The 22,694-nt window shown below is 39.5% G+C and overlaps 2 protein-coding genes across 4 annotated transcripts in view; one reads left to right on the top strand and one right to left on the bottom strand.

Moving 5' to 3' along the window:
* Positions 1-2,751, bottom strand: part of emsy (EMSY transcriptional repressor, BRCA2 interacting) — a 28,525-nt gene extending 25,774 nt beyond the window's left edge. The window contains exons 1-4 of one of the 3 annotated variants that reach the window (XM_082549748.1): positions 2,489-2,751; positions 397-490; positions 212-320; positions 12-111 (exon numbers count right to left, since the gene is read on the bottom strand). In XM_082549748.1, coding sequence (XP_082405874.1) covers positions 12-111; positions 212-317 — 206 coding nt within the window. In that variant the 5' untranslated portion in view covers positions 318-320; positions 397-490; positions 2,489-2,751. Of the gene's footprint in view, positions 1-11; positions 112-211; positions 321-396; positions 491-2,290; positions 2,308-2,488 lie in introns of those variants that run through there. The other 2 variants (XM_082549749.1, XM_082549747.1) reach the window with 2 other exon arrangements.
* A 1,586-nt stretch (positions 2,752-4,337) lies between these two features.
* arhgef12b (Rho guanine nucleotide exchange factor (GEF) 12b) overlaps positions 4,338-22,694 on the top strand; it is a 47,047-nt gene continuing 28,690 nt past the window's right edge. Inside the window, exons 1-4 of the mRNA XM_082547926.1 lie at positions 4,338-5,023; positions 18,227-18,318; positions 21,669-21,767; positions 21,904-21,953. Coding sequence (XP_082404052.1) covers positions 4,992-5,023; positions 18,227-18,318; positions 21,669-21,767; positions 21,904-21,953 — 273 coding nt within the window. The 5' untranslated portion in view covers positions 4,338-4,991. The remainder of the gene's footprint in view (positions 5,024-18,226; positions 18,319-21,668; positions 21,768-21,903; positions 21,954-22,694) is intronic.

The following is a 22,694-nucleotide window of genomic DNA, read 5'->3' as shown; positions in this document are numbered from 1 at the left end:
ACAAATATTACCCGAGGATTTTAGTGAGCTCGCCCAGCAGATCCTTCTTGTCCTTTGTCAGGTCTCCTTGGGCTCTCAGAGCGCTGATGACCCCAGCGTACGCCTCCAGCTCTGTGACACACAAACATCAGTCTGTAAATGTTGCAGGTCTTTTGCATATAAAAGAGATTCAATCAGAGCCACTGATAACATTGCACTGCTTTGAGCTCACCCAGTTTCCGCAGAATTCTTTTGCACTCATCCCTGCCCAGGTCAAGGATGGTGGGCCACACCACCGGCATGGTACCAGCTAGCACTGGTTTCTCCAGCTGAATCATTGGCTAAGAAGACAGTAAGCAAGAAGGCAAGTTAGGACTCGATTTCCCATAAACCACAGTGCTTCATGGTTAAGCTCACCAGGCCCCGTGCACTCTTTCTTCAAGAGCTTCAGCAAACTGTCATTCCATGGAGGTAAATTGGACTCATCACGATATAACAAGCAGAGTTTTTCCTGAATATAAAACATGTCAGCACAAAGAGTTTTACGACCAGGACTAGCAAAAATAAAACCGTTAAAACTATTTTTATACAGAATTTAATTTACTCAAGCGCAAATATATTTATGTTTATCGAATGGCCAAAAATAACAGGGAAACGCTAAGACTTCTAATAATTAAGGTAACACAGATTCTGTTTTATATGAACCATATAAAATAGGCCAAATCCTGATGAGGTCTCTGACGTAAACAAAGGGGACAGTCATTAAATGTGGAAATGAACCGCTTCTCCTTTGTTTCCCTTACATGTAGCGACATCTAAAAATCAATATGGGACAGATACCACAAATTTTAACAAAATAAATAACAATATTATAACAGTGACAACACAATGATTTGGAAATGGTCTCATATCTACATGTCACCTTTCTCTAGTCTTTCTCACTACTCCAAGCCACTGTAGCCGTACATCAATACAGTGCTTTATTCTTCAGTATTAAGCACTTTATCTACCTCACCAACTGCTCTAATATGCAAGTCTTTGGACAGTAGGATGAAGGTGCTGGACTATTAAAAAACACCAAATGTCAACACATGAAAAGGTGTGATAGTCCACCTTAGGTAACAGAAGAGAGTTAAGGGAAGCAAGTTCAACCTAGCCAGGCTTTCTTTGTGATAGCTGACTTGAAAAAGCGTCAAATCCAGATCAGAGATAACAACGAAGAGAAAATATAACACTTCTGGACCATTTTAAACTGAAACGCTGAACATAAGCTGCTCTTAATTAAGTTTTTCAGCACATTACCGTGGTGATCCAAGTAAGAAAAGACCCACCTTCGTAAGAATGAAAGCTATTAACCCCTTAATCTCTCTTCATACTACACTGCTCTCCATTGTATTGTGTTCATTTGACCTGCTACCTCTGCTCTTTGCTTAAATTTAATATAGGACTTTCAATATCCGGTCACAGGAGTATGTAAGAGTATGGAACTACATTTCTTTATTTCATTACATTTTAAGTTAAAGATTATATTTTTTTAAATTGTTTCATGTATGTGCCTTTTATTATGTGTATGCCCACTTAAACTGGATATATATTACTATATATAAATATATATTAGATACATGGCCACCAATTAGACAACCTATTCATATTAATAACAAATGCTATAATCTTAACAAATGGATTGCTTTGCAAATAAAGTAGAAGAAAAACCATTATCTTGTAATTTGCATTTCTAAAACAAATACTTGCACAAGTCTGAACATGCAAAACAGTCTGCAGTTAAGCAGTCTGCAACCAGCGACTGCACTTGACTCATTTAAAGCATGCATTGCCACATCAACACAGCTGTCAGTGGAAACAGGGATGTTCAGCTATTAGACAGACGTAGTTTAGTATCACATCTTTGGTTGGTTCATTTTACTCTAGAGCAAAAAAGCTGAATGAAGAGGCTCCAAAAAGTGTGCTTTCTGTCGGGGACTGTGTACGCCTCTCCCGGCTAGATTGCCCCAGACCAGCCCGCACAGATGTCAGTAAGAGCTGAACAGTTAACAGTCGGTGTTCCGCCCATCACCGGGCCTCTCAACCAATAAACACTGCCAACAAAATACATAAAAATTCTTCTTTGGTTTAATCTAACTCAACCCTATTGCAGACTTTACATGCCGAAGAGCACTGAAGGTGCTAACACTTAGAAAAGGAAAGCGGTTTTCTCTCTGGGTCAGGCATTATGCTGTAAACAATGAAAAATGTTGCTGCTACATTTTCTGGGTCAATTTCTGTTAGTACGTCGCAAAACAACGGTGCATACCGCCTTCATCAAACTGCCCCGCGATGCTTCCAGTGCGGTGCAAATATGTCCAATAACCTCAAGATACATACATGCCCCCAGAATGAAGTACCAGTAGATGAGCATCATATTTAGTCATCTTGATGACAAAAACCTTTGCAGTGGATGCTGTTAGCTTAGCTTAGCAACCTAGCTGTTTCTATGAGCCAAACGTCTCACCGTCCGGTAGCAGTGCCACTTCAAGGCCTTCGGAAAGCCGCCATCCCAATAAACATGGCCGACCGCAAGACATTTAGATAGTTTACCACATCGTGAAGGAGATCTCTAGTGAAAGTGCCAAAGAAAACGGGAGCTAAGGTGCTAAAACAGCTGATCTGCCTAAATATGTGACAATGTTTATGTTGTCTGTTTTTTTTTTTAAGTATCTGTGGTTGGCCTGTGGACGGATGCCCTTCTTGTTCGTGTAACAATCCTTGTTGCTGCTTCTTCTGTACCAGTGCACTGGTGCCCCCTACAGGCGTTTGATTGTAAGTCCGCCAAAGACAGTTGATCAGCCAGTTTACAATGAACCACATTGTCAAATAAAGATCTATAGTCTCCGGGTTGACTTAAAAAACAAAACGAAACCATAATATATAGTGCAATATCGTCAACTAAGACAAAAAAAAAAAAAAAAATCAAAGCAGGGTCAGGGCCAAAACCATTGTAAAAGACTGATATCACCTTGGCACCACCTGTTCGAACCTGCACATTCAGATTAACAGTAACACATATAGTAATATATTAATATTCTATTGATATGAAGTACGCTCATGTCAGAAAACTTTACTGCAGAATAGCTCCAGACCTGCAGACATCAACTGACCCCTGCACTTTATGGTCCAGTTGCCTCTTTTGTATTGTGTGCATGTGCTACTTTGTGATTTGCCTAATGTTTATTTCTTTTTTTGTTTTTTAAGTAACAGTTTTAAGGGATGCTTGTGTAACATTTATTTAATCATACATGAATGTATGCATGTAGTTTCAACCTTGTTGCACCACACAGGAGTGGCTCAGTGACTCATCCCAATCTCAAACTGCTTTATTTCTAATGACAACAAAGATTTCTATTCTATACTATATTTTTACATGTCACTTGTTGTCACGTGTTGCTTTGTCAATTAATAGCGAAATATTGTAATATAATAATACTTTATGCACGGATCAGTAATTGTTCTGGAAACTAAATAAATCTGAATTGAAGTGGCAGCAAAAACTCGAGAACAAATAAAAATAGAAACCATTTAGATAATGCAAAACTATTAACTCTGGTATTAAGGATAACAGAATTTGATCCATTTACATTTGTCCAACCCATTTTACATTGTGGGTCACACAGCCCAGTTTTGTCTTAAGTAGTGTGGACCAGTGGCCCTTCTCTGTCAGTGTAAAGAAGTTTATACATATTTATATAAATATAGTTTATGGATTTAAATATGCAGAACGTTTTGAGTGTATGGATTATTAAAGCCAGGAGGTTCATAAAATAAAATGATTAATCAGCTAACAGATTAAAGCAGCTTAAGTATCAGACAGACCTGTTAGTTATTTAAAGGGATAATATTAAATGAGAAAACTCTCAGTGCGCTATATTCCAGTATATGCTGAGGAAATTAAGAAAAGAGGAAATTAAGTCTGCACCCCCAGAGCGCCTTCTTAATGTGCTCCAAGCCACGCTGAAATAAAACCGACATCCATGTATGGCATAAAATAGAAGTTAAACAAAGCAGCAGTTTAAATAGATGAAAACACGTAAAGACTTTTCTACATAATATCTGCAAAACCCGATCCTTTACAGCACAAATTGTGCTTGGGTAAAGTGTATCTGTGTGTAATCAGATTAACTTTAAGAGTGTGTTGCACAGAAAGTGATTCACTGTTAGATAAGGTAAAAACAAACAAACAAACAAACCCCACCATATTCGTTATAAAGCGTATAGTTTAGAGAACTCCGATGGGCTCCTAAACGCATCGTGATGGAAGGTGTGTTTTTCCTCCTCTTTTCACTTCTTTTTTGGGGAGGGGGCACAAAGCATTTCCTCTTTCCCAAATGCATCACACAGCAGAGCAACGACCGCGACTCTTCGCACAAATTAGCGATAAGATCGGCTGCGGGATGCCCCAGAAAGCACGAACCGTCCACATCCGCGCAGTGAACAACACCGGGACGTCGCGCAAATAAGAGGGGGGAAAAAGTTCATTTTGGATCCAGCAGCCAAAGTTTGACGTAATTCTCCCCCGGACACCAGGAATAGTCTGGAGTGTCATCATGGAAGTATTTCCTAAGGAAAAACAAGAGATTCTCTCTCTCTCTCTGAACTTGAAGGTAATCTGAGAATGTGAAAGCTGGGGAGAAAAACCAGTTTTTTTTCCAGATGTCCATCTCCTGATGCAGGCAGCGGCTGCTTTCTGAAAGAAGCGAATTTCATTTCATCACTTCTGCTGGAGTTTAAACAGCTGGATCGTCCCATAGATACATAAAAACACACATCCTGTGTCTCCGAGGAGCTTTACTTTTGATTTTTAAACCTTCATGCTGGATGTAAAGACTAGGCAGCGTTTCGGGGACGTGCATGGACGCGTAGGAGACGAAATGAAGAAGCAGTTTTAGTACAGAAGAGTCGGGAGTTATGATGGTAATGTTGTTTGGGTGAAGCCGTCGGAAACTCACAAGGGAAGCCCAATGAGTGGCACACAGTCAACACTCGCTGACAAGTAAGTTCGCCACTCTCTCTCACACTCTCATTCTCTGCGTGTCTTTATTTGTTGCTTAATTTTGGCTTACGTGCTGACGAATGGGTTTTCGGGTCAGTTTTGTGAATGGAAAGACACCTTAGTGCACCACACCCGATTCCATTAAAAAAACACCTGATTTTAAAATATATTCCCGGCTGGAAAACATAAACAACACATAATCGGATTGGATTATTTGTATTTTAGTTTCGTATTTTTTTTTTGTTAATTCGGCGATTTAATGATTCAATTCATCTATGTATTTTAATGCTTAGACTTTTTTATTTTAATGCTTATTTTAAATGTAAATTAAAAGCTGGATTTTAATACACTTAAAGTTGTTTCATCTACTACTTGGACTGCCGAACAAAGCACACGGCTTTGATGAACCCTTAAGCAACTTTAATAATCTCACAGCAACGTTATCCAGGTAATAACGACAGGGAAAATCAAAATTTACAGTTTTCTCAGTGGAGTTCATGAACATGTCCATTGTAAAACTAATTGGCCACAGAACTGGGCAGGGTTTTCCCCTGTTTGACTCCAGAATATGACTGTCAGAGTTGAACCAGAAGAGGGATATTTCGTGGTGCTGCTATGTTTTCAATTAGTTGTCTCTAATATATTGCTTAATTTGAGAGTTTCCTGAGTATTTTTGTTGTATACTCTTGAAAGGCATCCATTAGTACTTGTTCAGTGAGTCAGCATGTTTTCTAGGATACACACAGGAATCACCACCAGTCACTGGACCTTCGACATCTCCAAATCCTTGACTAAAGTCACATGACTTCAATACAGGCAGGGAGTTTCACTGACAGGCTGTAGCAAAGGGAAGCAGGTATAATGTATTAACCCCCACCCTTATTAATCACTGATAACAACCTCAAATAAAGAATCAATCATTATTTTATGTTTTCATGTTGTTCGGTGTCTTCCTTCTCTGAGATAGAAACATTACAGGCTGACTTTGACTCACATTCAATCCCATATAAGCTATTTCTGTATTTGTTTTTCTTACACTTTGCAGTCAGGAGTTTTCTTTGAGGAAACTATTGAATAAAAGCACACATGACTGCCTTGGAGAGTCAAACAAAGTCATTTGATTTCTCGACCTTCAGCCTGCAGGAAGGACCCAGTCAGTCGACTGCTTTGCTGGTTTTTTAAGACAACGAGTCTCTTCTGTGTTCATATCTGCTTAATGATCATACAATCTTAATGATTCTTAATAGGCCTTAGAAGAGAAAGCCTGCCAAAATATGACTCATAAATCATACAGACTGAGTCATGTAACTCAGTCTGTATTTGAAACTAGGACTGTCCTGTATAACTATTAACATTGACACAGGTGTTCTTTTTTTAAAATTAAACTAAGGCGCTGGTTAGCCTAGTTTAGCACAGTAGCTAAAAGTATCAGGAAATTGCTTATTCTGGTCTCGCTCCGACACAAAGGTACCAAATGTGCTAATGTCACTGTTAAAATAATGTAGAGAAATGGTTAGTAATGCATTTTTAGTTGTGTGTAAATTTATTTAGAGATATGCAAGATGTTTATTTGTTGGAGATCTTGATGAATGAGCGATATTTGGAGGTCTCTGTAGGCCAGGGGTGGGGGAACTCCAGGCCTCAAGGGTCTTGCAGGTTTTAGACGTGTCCTTGATCCAACACAGCTGATTTTAATGGCTAATTTACCTCCTCAACATGTCCTGAAGTTCTCCAGAGGCCTGGAGTTCCCCACCCCTGCTGGAGGCCTTTTTGATTTGGAGGAACCCTGGCTAGCTTGTTGACATCACCGAATCGTTGGTGAGCGGTCGCTGGAGTTTGCGGGCTGTCATCAGGTGAAATCAGTCAGGAAGAGGGTGTTGAACCAAAAACCTTCAAGTGATTGGTTTGGTTAGTGGCTCACTGGTCCAGCTGCCTCTAGTTTGCATCAAAGGCTTTCTCCAGATATTTGCTATTTACTCTCAGGGCTGTAGTGAAACTTCAGAAAGTGCCACACAAACTGGATGACGTTGATGGTTGCCACGGGAACACGGATGAGCCCAGAGGCCTGCATGACTGGGGCCCTACACACAGCTATAGAAGAAGTGATTATCAATCTTCTTAGTTCACTCTGGATGAAACTACTTAAGAGCATGTCGAGAAATGTTGTCTAAAACCACCACAATGATGTTTATCCATTAAAAAAAAACAATCAAGTCCAAGATTGCTGGAACTATAACCACAAAAAGCAGTTTGGTTTTAATAAATTCTGATCTTCGCTGAGATCCTTTAGATATAAGCCGCTTAGTTCATGATGAATATGAGGTCATTGTTTATTACATTTTTAAACTAGTTAGCAGCTTATAATAATAATAATAATAATAATAATAATAATAATAATAATAATAATAATAATAATAATAAACTTTATTTATAAAGCACACTAAAAAACCAAGGGTATACCAAAAGGCTTGACAAAATAAGATAGGAAAAAAAATTTGGGAGAGGGAAAAGAAAGAGAGAAAGGACCCGGCACGTATTAAATATAAAACCATGAGATTCATAATACATAAAAGTTGCAGAGATAATGATGATGTGCTGCAGAGATTTGCAAATGATGTAGTTGCTATTATTTGCATCAGCTTTACGATGATAGCAGTTTCAACTAACATGTGTGTTTGTTTGTTTGTTTGTTTGTTTGTTTGTTTGTTTTTCTTGGATAACGTTTTGGCACACATTGAGCACCATATAGGCCAATAATGATAAATCTAAATATGAGCCAGTGTTGCTTTATTTAAATTGGTTGACCAAAATACTGATTGGGTCTAATATGGAAATATCCATGCACCATATTTTAAATAACTGTTATGTGAAGGGAAAAAAACTCATCAACTTTAACAACAGCGCTATAAAATAATAGTAATTATAAATTTTGATTAAGGACACGTGGAAAAAGTGCAGACCTCGATCAAGAATGAAAATTCCCTCCACAGGGAATAAATTATAAAAAGCAATAAATTCTCTGGATCCAGAAGAATATCTCATTTGTTGAAAACATAAAAATGATGTTTCCTCGTTTTCTTATTCAAATTTAATATGTTACAACTTTTATTTCTCCTCGGATGTCATGTTTGATAGTGATCTCAGGACTCACTAAACCATCGTGAGTAGTGATGGGCGGTGTCTATGAAGGGTGGGGGACGTGATCAATTCAAACTTGTGGTCAACACTTACAGGGATTTCCTCATTTAAGGGAAAGGGTTACCCATGCTTGTCTTTGATGGACACATGCTCATCTGCTCAGTACTTCACTCATCACAGACCTGTTGTTGCTCAGGCTCGTGTGGCTGAACGCCACATGACCCTCTAAGAATTTAGACCTGGACGCCACCATCTCGAGTAACTAGTTAGCATGTTGTTCATTATAACCAGACAAATCGCTCTACCACTGACTAGCTGTCCTCCACCACCACCACCACCACCACCCAGTGCAGTGACTAGTAACAGCATTCCTGGTTTGAACCTGCGGGGCAGCTTCAGTGTGGAGTTCACATGTTCTCCCTGTGCCTGCATGGACTCTCTCCTCCCACAGCCCTGTTAGGCTAATTTGTGTATCTAAATTGGGCAAAGCTGTGAATGTTTGCCTGTCTCTACGAGACCTGCCCAGATTGCATCACTCTTGGATAAGCGGTAAAGAAAATTGAGGGGTAGCCTAACAAACAAAGAAACCCAACCAATTACATAACCTTCTTGGCAGAGGTAATGGATGAAAAATATTGTATTGATTAACGAATAAGCCCTGACAGTATCATTTCCTCTGGACAGCTTCATCTAATGATCTCACGTTCACTCTCTGCCTCATCTTTATGGAAGAGCTACAACTGGAAACGTGACACTGATCATGTCTTTGTCTATATTAATTATTTACCAGCCTCTAACTGTAGAAATGGTAGTGCGCTGTGTATTTGAGGTCTTTGTTATCTGTGTTTTCATGAAATTCTTGCAGATTAGACGGCTTTGAATGGGACTGCTGCCGTCAGATGTTTGCTCGATGTCGTGCGATGACAAAGTGTCCGTCTGTCCCTCGCATACACACCTCTTTGTTGATATAATTTGTTTTACTATCTTAACAATACATGCACATTACTACATTACTGAAATGGCTCGTCATTGCCTGGTAACAAATGTGCCAACTCCAGCAGTGGTTGTGTCACGGCCTGGGGGCTGTCCAAGTGTTTCTCAGCGAGAAGAATTCAGCCCCCCCCTTTGCAAGGTTTCTGGTAACATTTGCGATATTTTACGGTCTTGATGGGACACGTTCTCCCATCTGCCTCGCCTTGCAGAAGAAACCAAAACCATCCTCTTTCCTGAGGTTAATGAGTCTTGCTGGGCTTCAGGCGCAGTCACAGCTTCCTGCAGGTTGGACAGAAGCGGTAAGCTTTTAGACCTACAAAGGAATTGTTTATTACAGCTGGGATGGATCGGAAATATGGCTAAAAACAAGTCGGCAAAGGAAATAAACTCAGACAAACAGGTTAGACAGATTAATTAAAAAAAGAAAAGAAAAACAGTGAAATAATGTCTTTTGTAAACAGTGTTCACAGTTTGTAGATGTGCTTCCTTGTTCAAATTTGATCCATCCTGCTTGTCATACGTGTGCATGTGCAATGAGGCGTCATCACTTTTAGTTTTATCTCCACATGGTTTAAACTGTTTGGATAATCTGGTGGTTTGTTTATCAGACTGCTGCTGGATATACTGAGGTCAGTCGGTTTTGTGGAGAATGATATTGATAGAATTTAGAGGACTGTTTGTAAAATGTAAAGATGCAGTTCTTTCTTTTTTTTACTTTAACAAAAATTGAATGTTGAGGAGAAAAATGCTGCAGGTAGGAACAGTGTTCTTCATGGCGTAAGCATGCACGATTGTCTCCATTTACCTGGATAATAAGGTCAATCTCATACCACTACCTGGGCTCTGACGCTAGTGAACGTTAGTTGCTGGTACAAACCTGATGAAAAGGACATCAAAAGCTAAGAACATGCAAAGGCATGTAAATCTGTCCCACTGACTTCCTGTAGAGCAATGGTTTCCACTGGTTTATCTTGGGATTCAGTCATTAGTCAAATATACACCTGCACATAGGTTTATGAGTTCTTGGTTAGCAGTTTATAAAAATCCTTTAGGAAAAAAAACTTCTATTAAAGATAATCCCCGTCTGTTAGCGCACGGCGATTGTGGGATTATGAGGGCGAGACGCATTAAAAGCCCCTGTTGACAGCGATCAGGTTAATAAGGGAGAAACGTATTAGTTTCACGATAGGGACAAGTCACAACTAACCACCGGTGTGGATGACACATCGCCTAATGAAGAGCATACAAAAAACCTTAGACAGCATTGTGAAAGCTACTCGTCTCATGGCTTCAGCTGTCAACAGCTCTCAGCCCAGGAACGTCATCTGCTGCGAGAAGTTGGTGTCGAGATCTAACATCTCGTCTCACACAAATGTGCTCTGCTAAATAAATAAATAAATAAATAAATAAAGCACTGTGTCTGAGTCTGCTCGCTGAACTGCACAAAAGTGCTTGGTAGGTATGTGCTGGTGGAGTTCCTGACACTCAGATAACTGTCACAGAATTTCCTTAAGAATTAATAAAGTATTCTGATTCTGATTCTGATGATGAGCTTGAGCTGTAAAATTTGCCTCCAAAGAAGTGATGACATTTCAGATGACATACAGTCTATTTTCCACAGATATGATTACAGATACTCCTCAAAACTTTGGCTTTATCTTTGATGCACTTAAAAGTTGGAAAAAGGCTGCAGAGGCGAGATCAGGGAAGCAGTAGGATGCAGGAAGGAGGAGGTCAGACTGCATATTGTCTTTGTTGGAAGCTCATTTCAGTGCAGTTTCTAAATGCTCCCCGCCCCGTACTGTAAACCTGTCAGAGATTTTTTTGCTTTTTGCTTTTTTGTGAGTTTAAGTGATGCTGGTGTGGAGAATGAGTTATAAACCCAAACGCTTTGTTGCTCTGAACAGCTGTGTTGCTCTTTGTCAAACCGTTTTGCTGATCTATGGGTCCCCCCCCCCCCTCGCCTCACTGCCCTTTACCACCAGAGCCCAGACAGGAAGTGGTGACATCATTGCTAAACAATGTCCATCAGGCCTTCCTGACTAAAACTCTGCTGGCGACACATCAGTGCAGGCTGACTACCAGCCGGACAGAGATCACGACATTTACAGTGCAAGAGCTTGCTAATAGAAACTGGAAAACCGCTGGGTTTCCCTGACTGTAAGTTGACCTGAGATAGGATACTATATTAATGCAAGTTAAACAAACATAATATCCACAGGGAAGGTAAAAAGAGGCTATTTTAAAAATATATTTATAGGATCTTGTTGGATAAATAAGCCAACATTAAAAGGGTTTGAAAGGAACTTTATTAGTTACACCATGAGGTTATCAGGTTGAACCCCTTCATGCCTTTAGAACAGCTTAATTCTTCATGGCATAGATTCAGCAAGGTGATGGAAACATTCCTCCGAGATTGTGATCCATATGATATCCACATGATAGCATCACACGGTTGCTGCACATCCGTGATGCTAATCTCCTGCTCCACCAGATCCCAACGATGCCGTTTGAGTCCAGTGAACTCATTGTCATGTTCAAGAGAGCAGTTTGAGATTATTTGTGCTATCCTGCTGGAAAAAGTCATCAGAAGAAACTCACTGGAGATGGCAACAGTATCCTAGTCTTCTATTGTCCAATTTTTGGTAGCCCTGGTGAATTATAGCCCTGTTTTTTTTTTTTGTTTTTTTTTAGTTTTTTTTTTTTTACTTGGCTGACAGGAGTAGTACCCAGTGTGGTCTTCTGCTGCTGCAGCTCATCTACTTTAAGATTGTGCATTCAGTGATGCATACTTTGGTTTTAATGAGCTGCCTTCCTAACAGGCAGAGTGATCTGGCCATTACCCTCTGACCTCTGACATCATCAAGGCATTTTCACCAGGGGACGTGCTGCTCACTGGTCATTTTCTCTTTTTTAGACCATTAGAGATGACATTGTGGGAACCATCCCAGTAGATGAGCAGTTTCTGAAATACTCGGACAGTGCAGCAGTTAACTTCATGTTGTTCTTAATGCATGCAAGCATCAAAATTGGCACGCATACCGTGTCCGAACAGGAATAAACACACATTTTAGCACGTGTAGCCATGTAAATACATATATTTGACCTTTTATAGTAAATGTGGCTGAAACACACAGCTTATTTCTCACTGCTGAGTTCATTATGAAGTTAGTCCACATGATCAGTTTCTTAATAAACCCTGAGATTATGCAATAATTTGTCTTGTCACCTGAGGACAAACAGCTAAAAATTATATGTGCCTTTACCTTTACACGTATAATTAATGTGTTAATGTGTTTTATTTTATCCAGCTAGGGTCTGGAAGAAGGAACAAAAAGTCACCTTTCTGAAGCTCTGTTTGAAATTCAGCAGGTCATCCTGACCAAGTCCACATGCCCAGATACACTGAGTCGCTGCCACGTGATTGGCTGATTAAATATTTGCTTTGCTGAGCAATTCAACAGGTGTACCTAATCAGTAATCAGTGAGTGTACTCTCCCTGTTTTTTTTAATGCAATCATGATTTGTGAGGCCAAAATGTACCTTTTGTGGTACCTGAAAATAATAAATTAAGTCTTTATTATTTAAATTATACATACACTACAGATTTAGTCCTTATATAGTGCTGGGTGAGTCTGTTTAATATTAAAACATCCATTTGAGGATGACTGGATAATCTTTAACAGCCCTTGTCGAGCGTTTTGATTGGATCACTGCTGGAAGTTCACAAGCTTCTATTGAATTTGGATGTTTGTGGAGGGAGCCAATAATGTCACATGGAAATGCAGAGTGATTTATTAATGGAGCAGGCATGATAATATTCATTTTGGAAAGAGTTGTTGTTTTACTTATGGAGAATTGATCTTACTAATGATCTTTGTCTGTGCATTTGTTCTTTTTTCCCCAAGGCAGCGTTCATGTGAAGGTGGTCCTTTCTGTTTAGTCCAGGATCCTTGAAATAGAGGGATTGGGGGGATGAAAATCAAATGAGTGATAGAGAAAAATAAAATTAGAAAGGCCATAACATATCAGGGATTCCACCCTGAGTTAGTGACACTGATGTCATAGAAATAGGGCCATCTATGAGCTTTGCAGAGGGTGCATAGGTCCTTCAGTGACACTTTATTTTATTTTGGCATCATCTCTCCTGTTGCTAAATATCAACTTTTTCACTGGGAAGTAGTGGGTTTGGAGCTAGTTTTGGTCTTTTTATAGGCTTTGTTGAAATAAATAAAATATTAATAAGTATTGCTAACTTTATCCCTCAACAAAAAAACAGTGACAGCCCAAACCAACTTAAATATCTCACTTTATATGAGACAGAGAAGCTCAGAGGGATATCAGCTGTGCCATCAGCAGATGTGGGCTGGCACTGATGAGCTGACGTGACAATGCTTGACTTTGTATTCTGCATGAATGCTACGCTCAATATTTTGGGGGTTGGGGGCTCTATGCACATTTCAGATTCCACAGACCTCAGTTAGCATGTTAAATGTTTGAGTTCATGACAGTACGGTTAGAAAAAGACTGAACTAGTATGATTTGTTTGGAGGTGTTTCCAGGAGAAAGCCTCTTCTCTCTAAAAAAGAACATACCAACATAACAGGTTTAGGTTTGCAAAGATTCATCTCAAGCACAGGACTTGTGGAACGATATCCTTTGGAAGATAAGACCAAAGTGAAGATGTTTGTGCAGATAAGCTGTGCTTGATGTTGGCCAGACATGGCCCTCTTCGTTATGCATTATGTCTCAACACCTCACACCAGCTGTGAAGCACAGTGGTGGAGGAGGCATGATTTGGGTACCTTGCAGTTACTAGGCTGAGTATGAGCTCCTCTGAATGCCAAAGTTTTGTAGAGTGAAGTGTGAGCACTGTTTGCTGAAATTGAGTCATGCAACAGCGTGTAAACATGTTTACAACAGAATGACTGAAAAAGAAAAGAATCAATTTGTTGCAGTGGTGCAAAGTCCAGACTTCAGCCTGACTGAAATGCTTTAGTGAGCTGTGGATAAATAAATGCCCCAAAACTTCAAGAGATATCAAGAAGAGTCACGATGAAGTAATATAAAAAACAATTACATCAAGTTATTGCTGCTGAAGGTGTTTCTAGAAGCTACTGAATCGTGGGAGGCATAAAGTCCTGTGCAAACTTTCTTCTCCAAAGCCTCAGAGCTGGTGCAGCTTTGATACTTGCACATCTCTGTATTCCAGCAAACAAACTACAGTACCAGAAATTTCCAGTCAGTCCCACATTAAGACCGCGGCTTTGGTTATTCACCTTTAAAATCAACTTTTTAACCTATTCCTACATTCTTTATATTCTTTTAGGACATTTAATTTGGGTTACAGAGAGCAAAATTAAAGCATAAATGATTTTGCATTTTAGTGTAGCCTGCTGCTTTCATAATAAACAGCGAGCGCTACTATATTTGGAGTTTTAGCTTCGTACTCATTGGCGTTCCAGTTTTCCAGCTCTCTGGAGCTAAGTCCTTTGCTGCTGTTATCATCCCACAGAGGAATTGTCTGGTATTTTTGGCATCTGAGGCCCGAGTAGATTGTTGCATGTTTTTTTTTTTTCTCTTTTGATAGCTTTGCAGTAAGCAAGCAAAGAAAGTCTGAGCTGTGACCATGTATTCCAGCCCAATGAGACTAAAACAGTTGATTTTAATGATCCCTTTTTTTCTAAGCTTCCAGGAAACGTTTCACATGGACATGAACTCTTTTCCTCCTTGTAAGACAACAAAAGGAGGTACATCGATTGTTAGGACTGAAACATGTCCCATCACTTGGTTTCAAAGACTGTCCAGCATGGTCAGATTCATCGAAGAGGTCGTCTAGTGTGATTTAGATTACATGGATCAGTTTTTCAGGACAAACGGTCCTATCAGGATATACGTGCTGCACTGTAAAAATATTACATCTCTGAACGGGAAAGGGGAAAAAAGTAATCCCCGAGCATTTAGTTTAGCTGATATTTAATGACTTGGATATCATGTTGATGGCTTAGGCGTCACAGTTTAAAGTGGGTGTGTGATTTTTGTGCTGAACATTCGGTAGATGTGCAGTTAAAGGCATTTTAAAACTGGTTTAATAACATCTGTGGCTACGAAAAAGACACCATTAACTCTTTAAAGTTTTTAATAGGCCCACATAAAACACGTCGAGGTTCCCCATCTGTCTCTTAACAGCTTTTTTTCACTGAATTTAGGAATGTTTTTTCTGGTGACAATTTCTGAAAATGGCCCTGGCATTCAGAGTTTAATTAACTCTCCAGAGGGAAGCCATATTATTGCTGGCAACTCGGGGAGCTGTCATGGCACTTAGTGGCTTTCCTGCTGGATTTTGAGTAGAGCCCGGCTGATTTCTACTTCTGACATTGTTGACTAACTGGGGTTTAAGTAGGCGAGTAGCAGCAGGGTGCTGCTAATCAAAGCCACTTTATTATCAGTGATCATCAGCAAGTATGAGCAGATAAGTTTATCTGTCTGGACCATACAAGCTTGTGTTAACACAATGTCAACAATATCTCCCCAGATTTCACTTCAGACCTCAGTTGGCATATTAAATATTAAAGTTAATGACAGTGAAATTGGGAAAAACACTGAACGAGTATGGATTGCATTGAAGGGTTGCCAGGAGAGAGCCTCGTCCCTCTAAAACAAACATGACAGCACATTTTAGGTTTGAAAAGTTGTATCTGAACAAACCACAAGACTTCTGTAACAATGTCCTGAGTACAGAGAGACCAAAGCGGAGATATTTTGACATAATGCACAGCTCCATGTTTGGCTGACACCAAACACAGCACAAACGTCTCATACCGACTGTGAAGCATGGTAGTTGAGGGGTGATTATTTGAAGGACCTGAGCACCTTGCAGTCACTGAGCCAACCTTAAACTCCTCTGTTTACCAGAATATTCTAGAGTCAAATAAACTGGCTGATGCAGCACTATAGTGATCCCAAGCACATCCTAAAAACTACAGCAGAACAGCTGAAGAAGAAAATAATCAAGGTGTTGCAATGACAGGTTCAAAGTCCCGATTGAGATGTTGTGAGATGTGAGGAGACGTTAAGAGAGCTGTGCATAAGTGAATTCCCTCAAACCTCAGTGAACTGATGCAACGTTACAAAGAAGAGTCGGCTGAAATTCCCCTAGATCAATGTGAAAGGTCGATAAACTCAAACAGAAACTGATTACTTTTAGTTATTGCTGCTAAAGGTGGTGTGTGCTTTCTTTTTCACTCGACTGTATGTCAGCAACTTGCAGTTTTGAGTTTTTATGCACACTCATAAACCTTTTATTTTATTGTCAGAGTGTCATAACTCTGCGTGTTGTTGTGGAAGAACAGTGAAGCGTGTTTTCAGGCGTCACAAATGTTTTCGGCCCAAACTGCACGAATGTGTCGTACACATCACGAGCTGAGAGCTGAATTCCTCCCTCTTCTCATACACTTACTTACTGCCACCCCATGAGCAGGACTTAGTCTGCCCTTTTCTCACCATGTCCTATCAGCTGCTAATCTCTTCCAACCACGGCAAGGAGGAGGTTCAGATCTCAAGGTTAAAACCATAATAGTCTCCTGTTCAGCATAACCCACAGTTATCTCTTTTTGTCTGTAATTGTGAGGATCCACTGCATGTTTAGTCTGGTTCGTTTTCCAGGAGCCCGGCATACCAGAAAATATTCCTACGTCTTTGTCATATGGTATCCCAGCATTTAATTACTTTCTTTCCTTTTCTTTGCCATAAGGAGAGTTTACACTGGATTGTTCACTTTGGGAGGTTTAGCTGAAATTTCCTAAGCCCAGTCTTCTGTCTTTCCTCAAAGACACCTCCTTCCTCCTCCTCCTTCCCGCCTCCCTCCTCTGCTTCTTTCTCAGCCCTCTCCCACATTCAGGAAACTCAGGCCAAGCCAAAAACCCTGGTCCCTGTTTCCGGGAATGTGTCCCACAAAGCCACAGTATAGTAAGTTGGCTCTGACGTGGGAGCCATTGTTAAGAGCCCAGGGCCCCCATTGTCCGAGGGAGGAACAGCAGCACAAACAAAACCCCCTCTTCTGGAACGAGTAGGGAGGGACGAGCTGAGGGAGCCTCAGCTATTAATAAATGAACTGCCACCTTCACGTCCAGCTCCAGTGGGGGATATGCTTATAAAATCCAAGAAAGTGGGAGTACATGGAGCTTAGTGAGTTGTTTTATTGGCAAATTATTCTAAATTAGACATCAGCAAGTCTGTAGTTCCACTTAGGGATGGACTAAGTGGAACTACAGACTCATCGACAGTTTTATCAAGTCAGAATTTTTAACCTACTTTAGAGACAGATCCCTGATAATCGGTACACCAAGGTACCTCAAAAAGTCAACTCAGTAACGTGTTAGTATAATTATCCCCTCAGGATAATCAGATAATTGCTTTAAAAATGCAAATAACTGGAGGTAAAAAATAAAAATAAAAAAAAGCAGGTAGCTAAAATGCAAATGAGCGCCTTCATGTTGTTGAAATGTAAAGTTAAAGTAATTATAACTACAGACAATAGTAAAAAATGTGATTCAGGCTTTAAACATGTTTATTTCTGCTCTGGTTGGGCTTTTTAACATTGGAGTCTATGGGGCATTGACTCACTTTTGAGCCAGCCTCATGTGGCCACTAGAGGAATTACAGATTTTGGCACGCTACTAGGATGAAGGGAAATGACTCGAGATGGCTTTATTTTGCCAAGATAATGAAAAGCTGCACGTTTATTAAAACAGATACCCGTTAGAAGGATCTTTACAAGGTGGACAGAAACATTTAAACATCAATCAAAACATCTGCCCGGCTCTGCTGCTCCCACACTGCTTCCTGTGAAATAATTTAATGCATATTTTGAATATGCAGATACCCATAAAAGCTAAATGAATGGATGCCATGATGAGCAGCCACACATTTTATATATATTTATGTATTTCATATAAGAATGAAAAGAGCAACATCAGGATTTCATTTGGAAGGACATTCGGAAAACAACTTCAGCTTTACTTAACTGCAGCTAAACTTTGACTTTTAAGGTTTGATGTTTTGTCTCTTTAGGACTCCAAGCATTCTCAACAGGGAGCCCACAGACTGGAAGCCAAAGAATGAGAAACCCTCTCCTTCCCTCAAACATGAGTTCGACCCTACAGGTAACAGACACAGATTTCTTTATTTTCTTGGATTTGTTGATCACTTTTGTTTTCTCATTTGCTTCATTCACTTTCTGCAGAATTTTCACTTTGTGAATTCAATGTGAAGGTTTATCTGTAAATATCCGTCATAAAGGCTCGATGAATGACGACGGATCGATTCTTAGCTCGTAACTCAACTTTCTAATCTCAGCTTGTACCGATGTGCGGGTGCAGAAATGAATTGTTTTGCATCACTTGAACGTTCTGTGGTGTTAACTTCAAATTAAGTTTAAATATCTTTCTGCTTTCAATAATTGGACAGACAAAAAATCAGTCTTTGCTCAGGGAAATAGCACAATAGTACGTAGACAAAGAGTTCCAGCTTCATCAGTGATGCAGCTTTCTTTTCTACACTTGTACTATTGAAGTGTTATTTTTCTAAGCCTGAACTTTTGCATCCAATTTGCTTAAAACTTTAAAACAGATATTGTCCACTAGAGTATTTATCACAGAGGCTGGCGGGGGAGCGAATAGAGATGGTGTGGGTGTAGGCTGCGCTCAGAAAGAAGTTGTAAAGGTGGTTGCCTGGGTTGCCGGGTTGACATTAATCCTTTCTGCCCTTTTGTTCACCCTGGAGTCTCGAGGCTCCTCATGGAGTCCAAAAGACAACCAATTATCCACTCAACTCTCTCTGATGGTTCTTTGAAGTGGGAGTAACCAGACAGGCAGATTGCACTAAACTTCCTCAGTGGCTGCAGGAAGAACATCAAGTTTTCCTGATCTAGCAGATGTTCTTTGCAGATTTCATGTTGCTGGTGAGGTTGATTTGTAGGATTTTATTATAGACGCAGCTCGGTTTGCAAAATGAGTCCCTGACCTCAGAGGACTGCAAAGATTGGTCAGATTAAAATGAGAACTACTAGCTGTGCTCCTGGCGTGAGCTGATGGGCATTTCTGTGCCATTTATGCGACATTTAGTTCAATGTCTAATTAGGGCGTCGCTTTCTTACCACTTAAAAAACAAAACGTGGGTAAGACCAATGGATGAGATTAAATCAGAGTAATATTTATTCTACTCTTTGTAGCAGTTGTCATTTAAATATATTTTTGATGCATATTTGAGACGATACAAGTTAGGTTTTATATAACTTATATCTTTTTCTTTTTTTTTCAAACATAACACAGATCTCATTGTGAAATTACATCAGTGTCTTTATATATTTAATTCATTCCCACTGGATAATAAAATCATGGTTGGTCTAGCACTGTACCGTTTTACCTGATCATTTTTATAAATATAGTGTATATAGTTAACAAAGAAGTCTGTGCATCTTTCATGTTAACAGGAATGAGGAACGAGGGGGATCATAGAGGATAACCACACTGCAAGTGCAGCATTTTAGTTACAGGCATTAGGTTGTTGCATTCAACCTTTAGATCAGGGCTGTCAAACAGTAGAAGTCCATCATAAACTCCAATCCGTTCACCTGAATGGCTTTGAAAAATGTGAAGGAGGATCAATTTCGGACTGTTAAATGTATTTTTATAAGTTTTACAGCTTTTCCTGCTGATAGAGACCGCTCCTGTGGCCATTCATACTACACCAAAGTAAATAAGTACTGGCTCTACAGTATAAAAAAGAAACTATTTCCTTTTATAGTTACAGTACAGTCTGGGCAATGAAACCAAAACATTTTCTGTAATTTTATACATTTTGTTCTTGGAGTTTAATTCCAGAGAGTCGTGCTCACAGATTTGTTTATTTACTACAATAACATTTCTTTATCATAGAGAAACACTGTACTGGTAGTGTTGAAATCGCACTTCCTCTTCTTATATTAGGAAGTGTCAGTGATTAAATGTGCAGTTAAACTCCTTTTTAGTGACAGAATGTATAGTTTCACTTCTTCTGCCCACTTAAGATCGAAATGGAGGTACGTGATAGGGAGTGAGTTTAACCCTTTCATGCATGAATTATGACAACCACGATCAGGGTTTTTTTTTCTTAATTATTTTTATTCATCTTTAGGCATGAAAAAATACTTTTGAACTTCATTTTTTAAACATGTACTTTTCAAAGGGTTTTTACATGTGAATGCACTTACTTACATATGAATTTGACAAATGAATAAATAATATACACTGTGTGTTGTGTTTATGTGCAAGTATACCATCAACACTGACACAAATACAATAAAAAAGCCTTTGAATAGCTGTCCACTGTAGTGACCACTATGCGTGAAAAGGTTAAAAAGATTATTATTGTTTTTTATTTCTATCTGTGTGATTCCTCCTGTCAGGTTTAAGCACTGTGCTGTTGTGCCTTTGGCCCAGAATCGTGTGCTACTGTAGTTTTAAGCTTTAGAATCGGGTTTGAGGCCTATTTGCCTACACATATCTACACAGATATTGTTCTCTGCAAAAAACAAACAAAAAAATTCATCCTAAGTGCTGAGGTTTGGTATATGTTTATATAAAGTTGAGTGACATCTGCAGAATAAAGATAACTTCTGAGGTAAGTGAAGGAAGATTTGATAGAGGACCTAAAACTGACCCTTGTGGAACACCATACTTTTTTTAAAAGTATAGTTGTCATACAACTTCAGATCTAAATGTGTTCCAGGTTATTATTTTAGATTATGTCTTCATGCAGAGCAGAGAACAATCAATACCATCACTATCACAGCTTTAAAACAAAGATGTGGTCATGTATTTAAAATCTGTGTTAAAAATCAGCTTTTTCCAGACACAACAACAAATTCCCTCCAACAAGTTTTACTTTAGCAATATAAAGTTATAAGTACAGATGTTTTCTCTAATAATAAAACCAGGCTGTGATGTTAAAACAACAAATAGGCAACCAATGACTAAGCTAGTGTCAACCTTTAGTTCTGCTGCTCTGTGGTATCTATTTTGATTTTCTCAACTATTTTAAACATTATTCCAGTGAACTCTTTCCAAGAGATGAGAGGAAAAATGAAGATCTTTTAGCAGTGAGTCTCAGCAAAGACGGCAGGAGACTGTTTAAGAAACTATTTTCATTTCAGTCTTGTAATTTGTCACTTCCTGTGTGAATGCTTTTTTTTTTTCTCCCCCGCAGTACCGGATCGAGGTTTATAGTGCAAAAGAATGAGATTAAACTTCATATATTACTGCTCTCAGTAATTTTGTAATGTTGATATCAACCACATCCAACAACAACAGCAGTGTGACGCTTTCATCTTTGTAACGCAAACAAAATGCCACAAAACAAAGTCGTCCACAGTTTGTTTTTGGTTTTTTACCGCTTTGGGTACCGTGTGTGTGTGTGTGTGTGTGTGTGTGTGTGTGTGTGTGTGTGTGTGTGTGTGTGTGTGTGTGAGAGACAGGTCTGGTCCAGCGCTGTGTGATAATCCAGAGAGATGAAAATGGCTTTGGGCTGACAGTAAGTGGAGACAACCCTGTGTTTGTGCAGCTGGTCAAAGATGGTAAGACTCTCTCTCTTTCTTACTTCTTACACACACACACACACACACACACACACACACACACACACACACACACACACACACACACACACACACACACACTACTTCTGACCCTCTCCTGTCTTTTGCATTATAGATGGAGCTGCAATGCGAGCTGGTGTGCAGACAGGAGATAGGATCATTAAGGTTAGCTTCCTCATTTATTTTCTTCTTGCCTCTGGGATCAGCAAATGAACCTTAATGAGTCTAAAATACAAGAGCACATTAGCACCAATTTTTCCTTTTGTTTTAAAACTTTTTTTTTATTTAGTTCCCCAAAATAAAGATTCAAATCCAGTTCTTATTTCTTAGGAAATCTGTATTTATTGTACACAATGGGATGGGTATCAGGCATGTTTTCAGAGTGGTACTTCTGCTCCAATGTAGTATCTGTACAGTAAACCTCACAGATAATGACAAAGGGATTAGGACTGTGTAGTAAGTTGAATGCAGGATGTTTTTGTCCTACTGTTTCTTGACTTTGGCACAAACATTTTCAATGTTTTCTCAAGGAGACATTGATAGTGTGCAATTTAAAACGCGCCACAAGTAGTTTAGTTAGGACTAAAAAAGGAGATGGATAGTTCCGTAAGCGGTGATGTGCATTTATTGGAATGATGGAGGCAGTAAGAGCAGCCGCAAGATGACCCAAAAGGAAAGAAAAATCAGGAACAGCATCAGAAGGGAAGCTGTGATGGAGGTGGGTTGCACAAAGGCTTGCAGATGTGCAGCAATTGTTGGACAGGCTGCTGCCTTGTTCACTGAGGGTTGCCACAGTTTCTAGCTCCACATGCTTGATTTGGCAGATTTTTATACCAGATGCCCTTCATGATGCAACCCCAAAGGGATTTTTATGTTCTCCAGGGGTTATTAGGAAAGATAAAGTAG

This window comes from Aulonocara stuartgranti (genome assembly GCF_965226115.1).
Source record: "Aulonocara stuartgranti genome assembly, chromosome: 10".
NCBI lineage: Eukaryota > Metazoa > Chordata > Actinopteri > Cichliformes > Cichlidae > Aulonocara > Aulonocara stuartgranti.
This window is presented reverse-complemented; position numbering and strand designations above follow the sequence as displayed.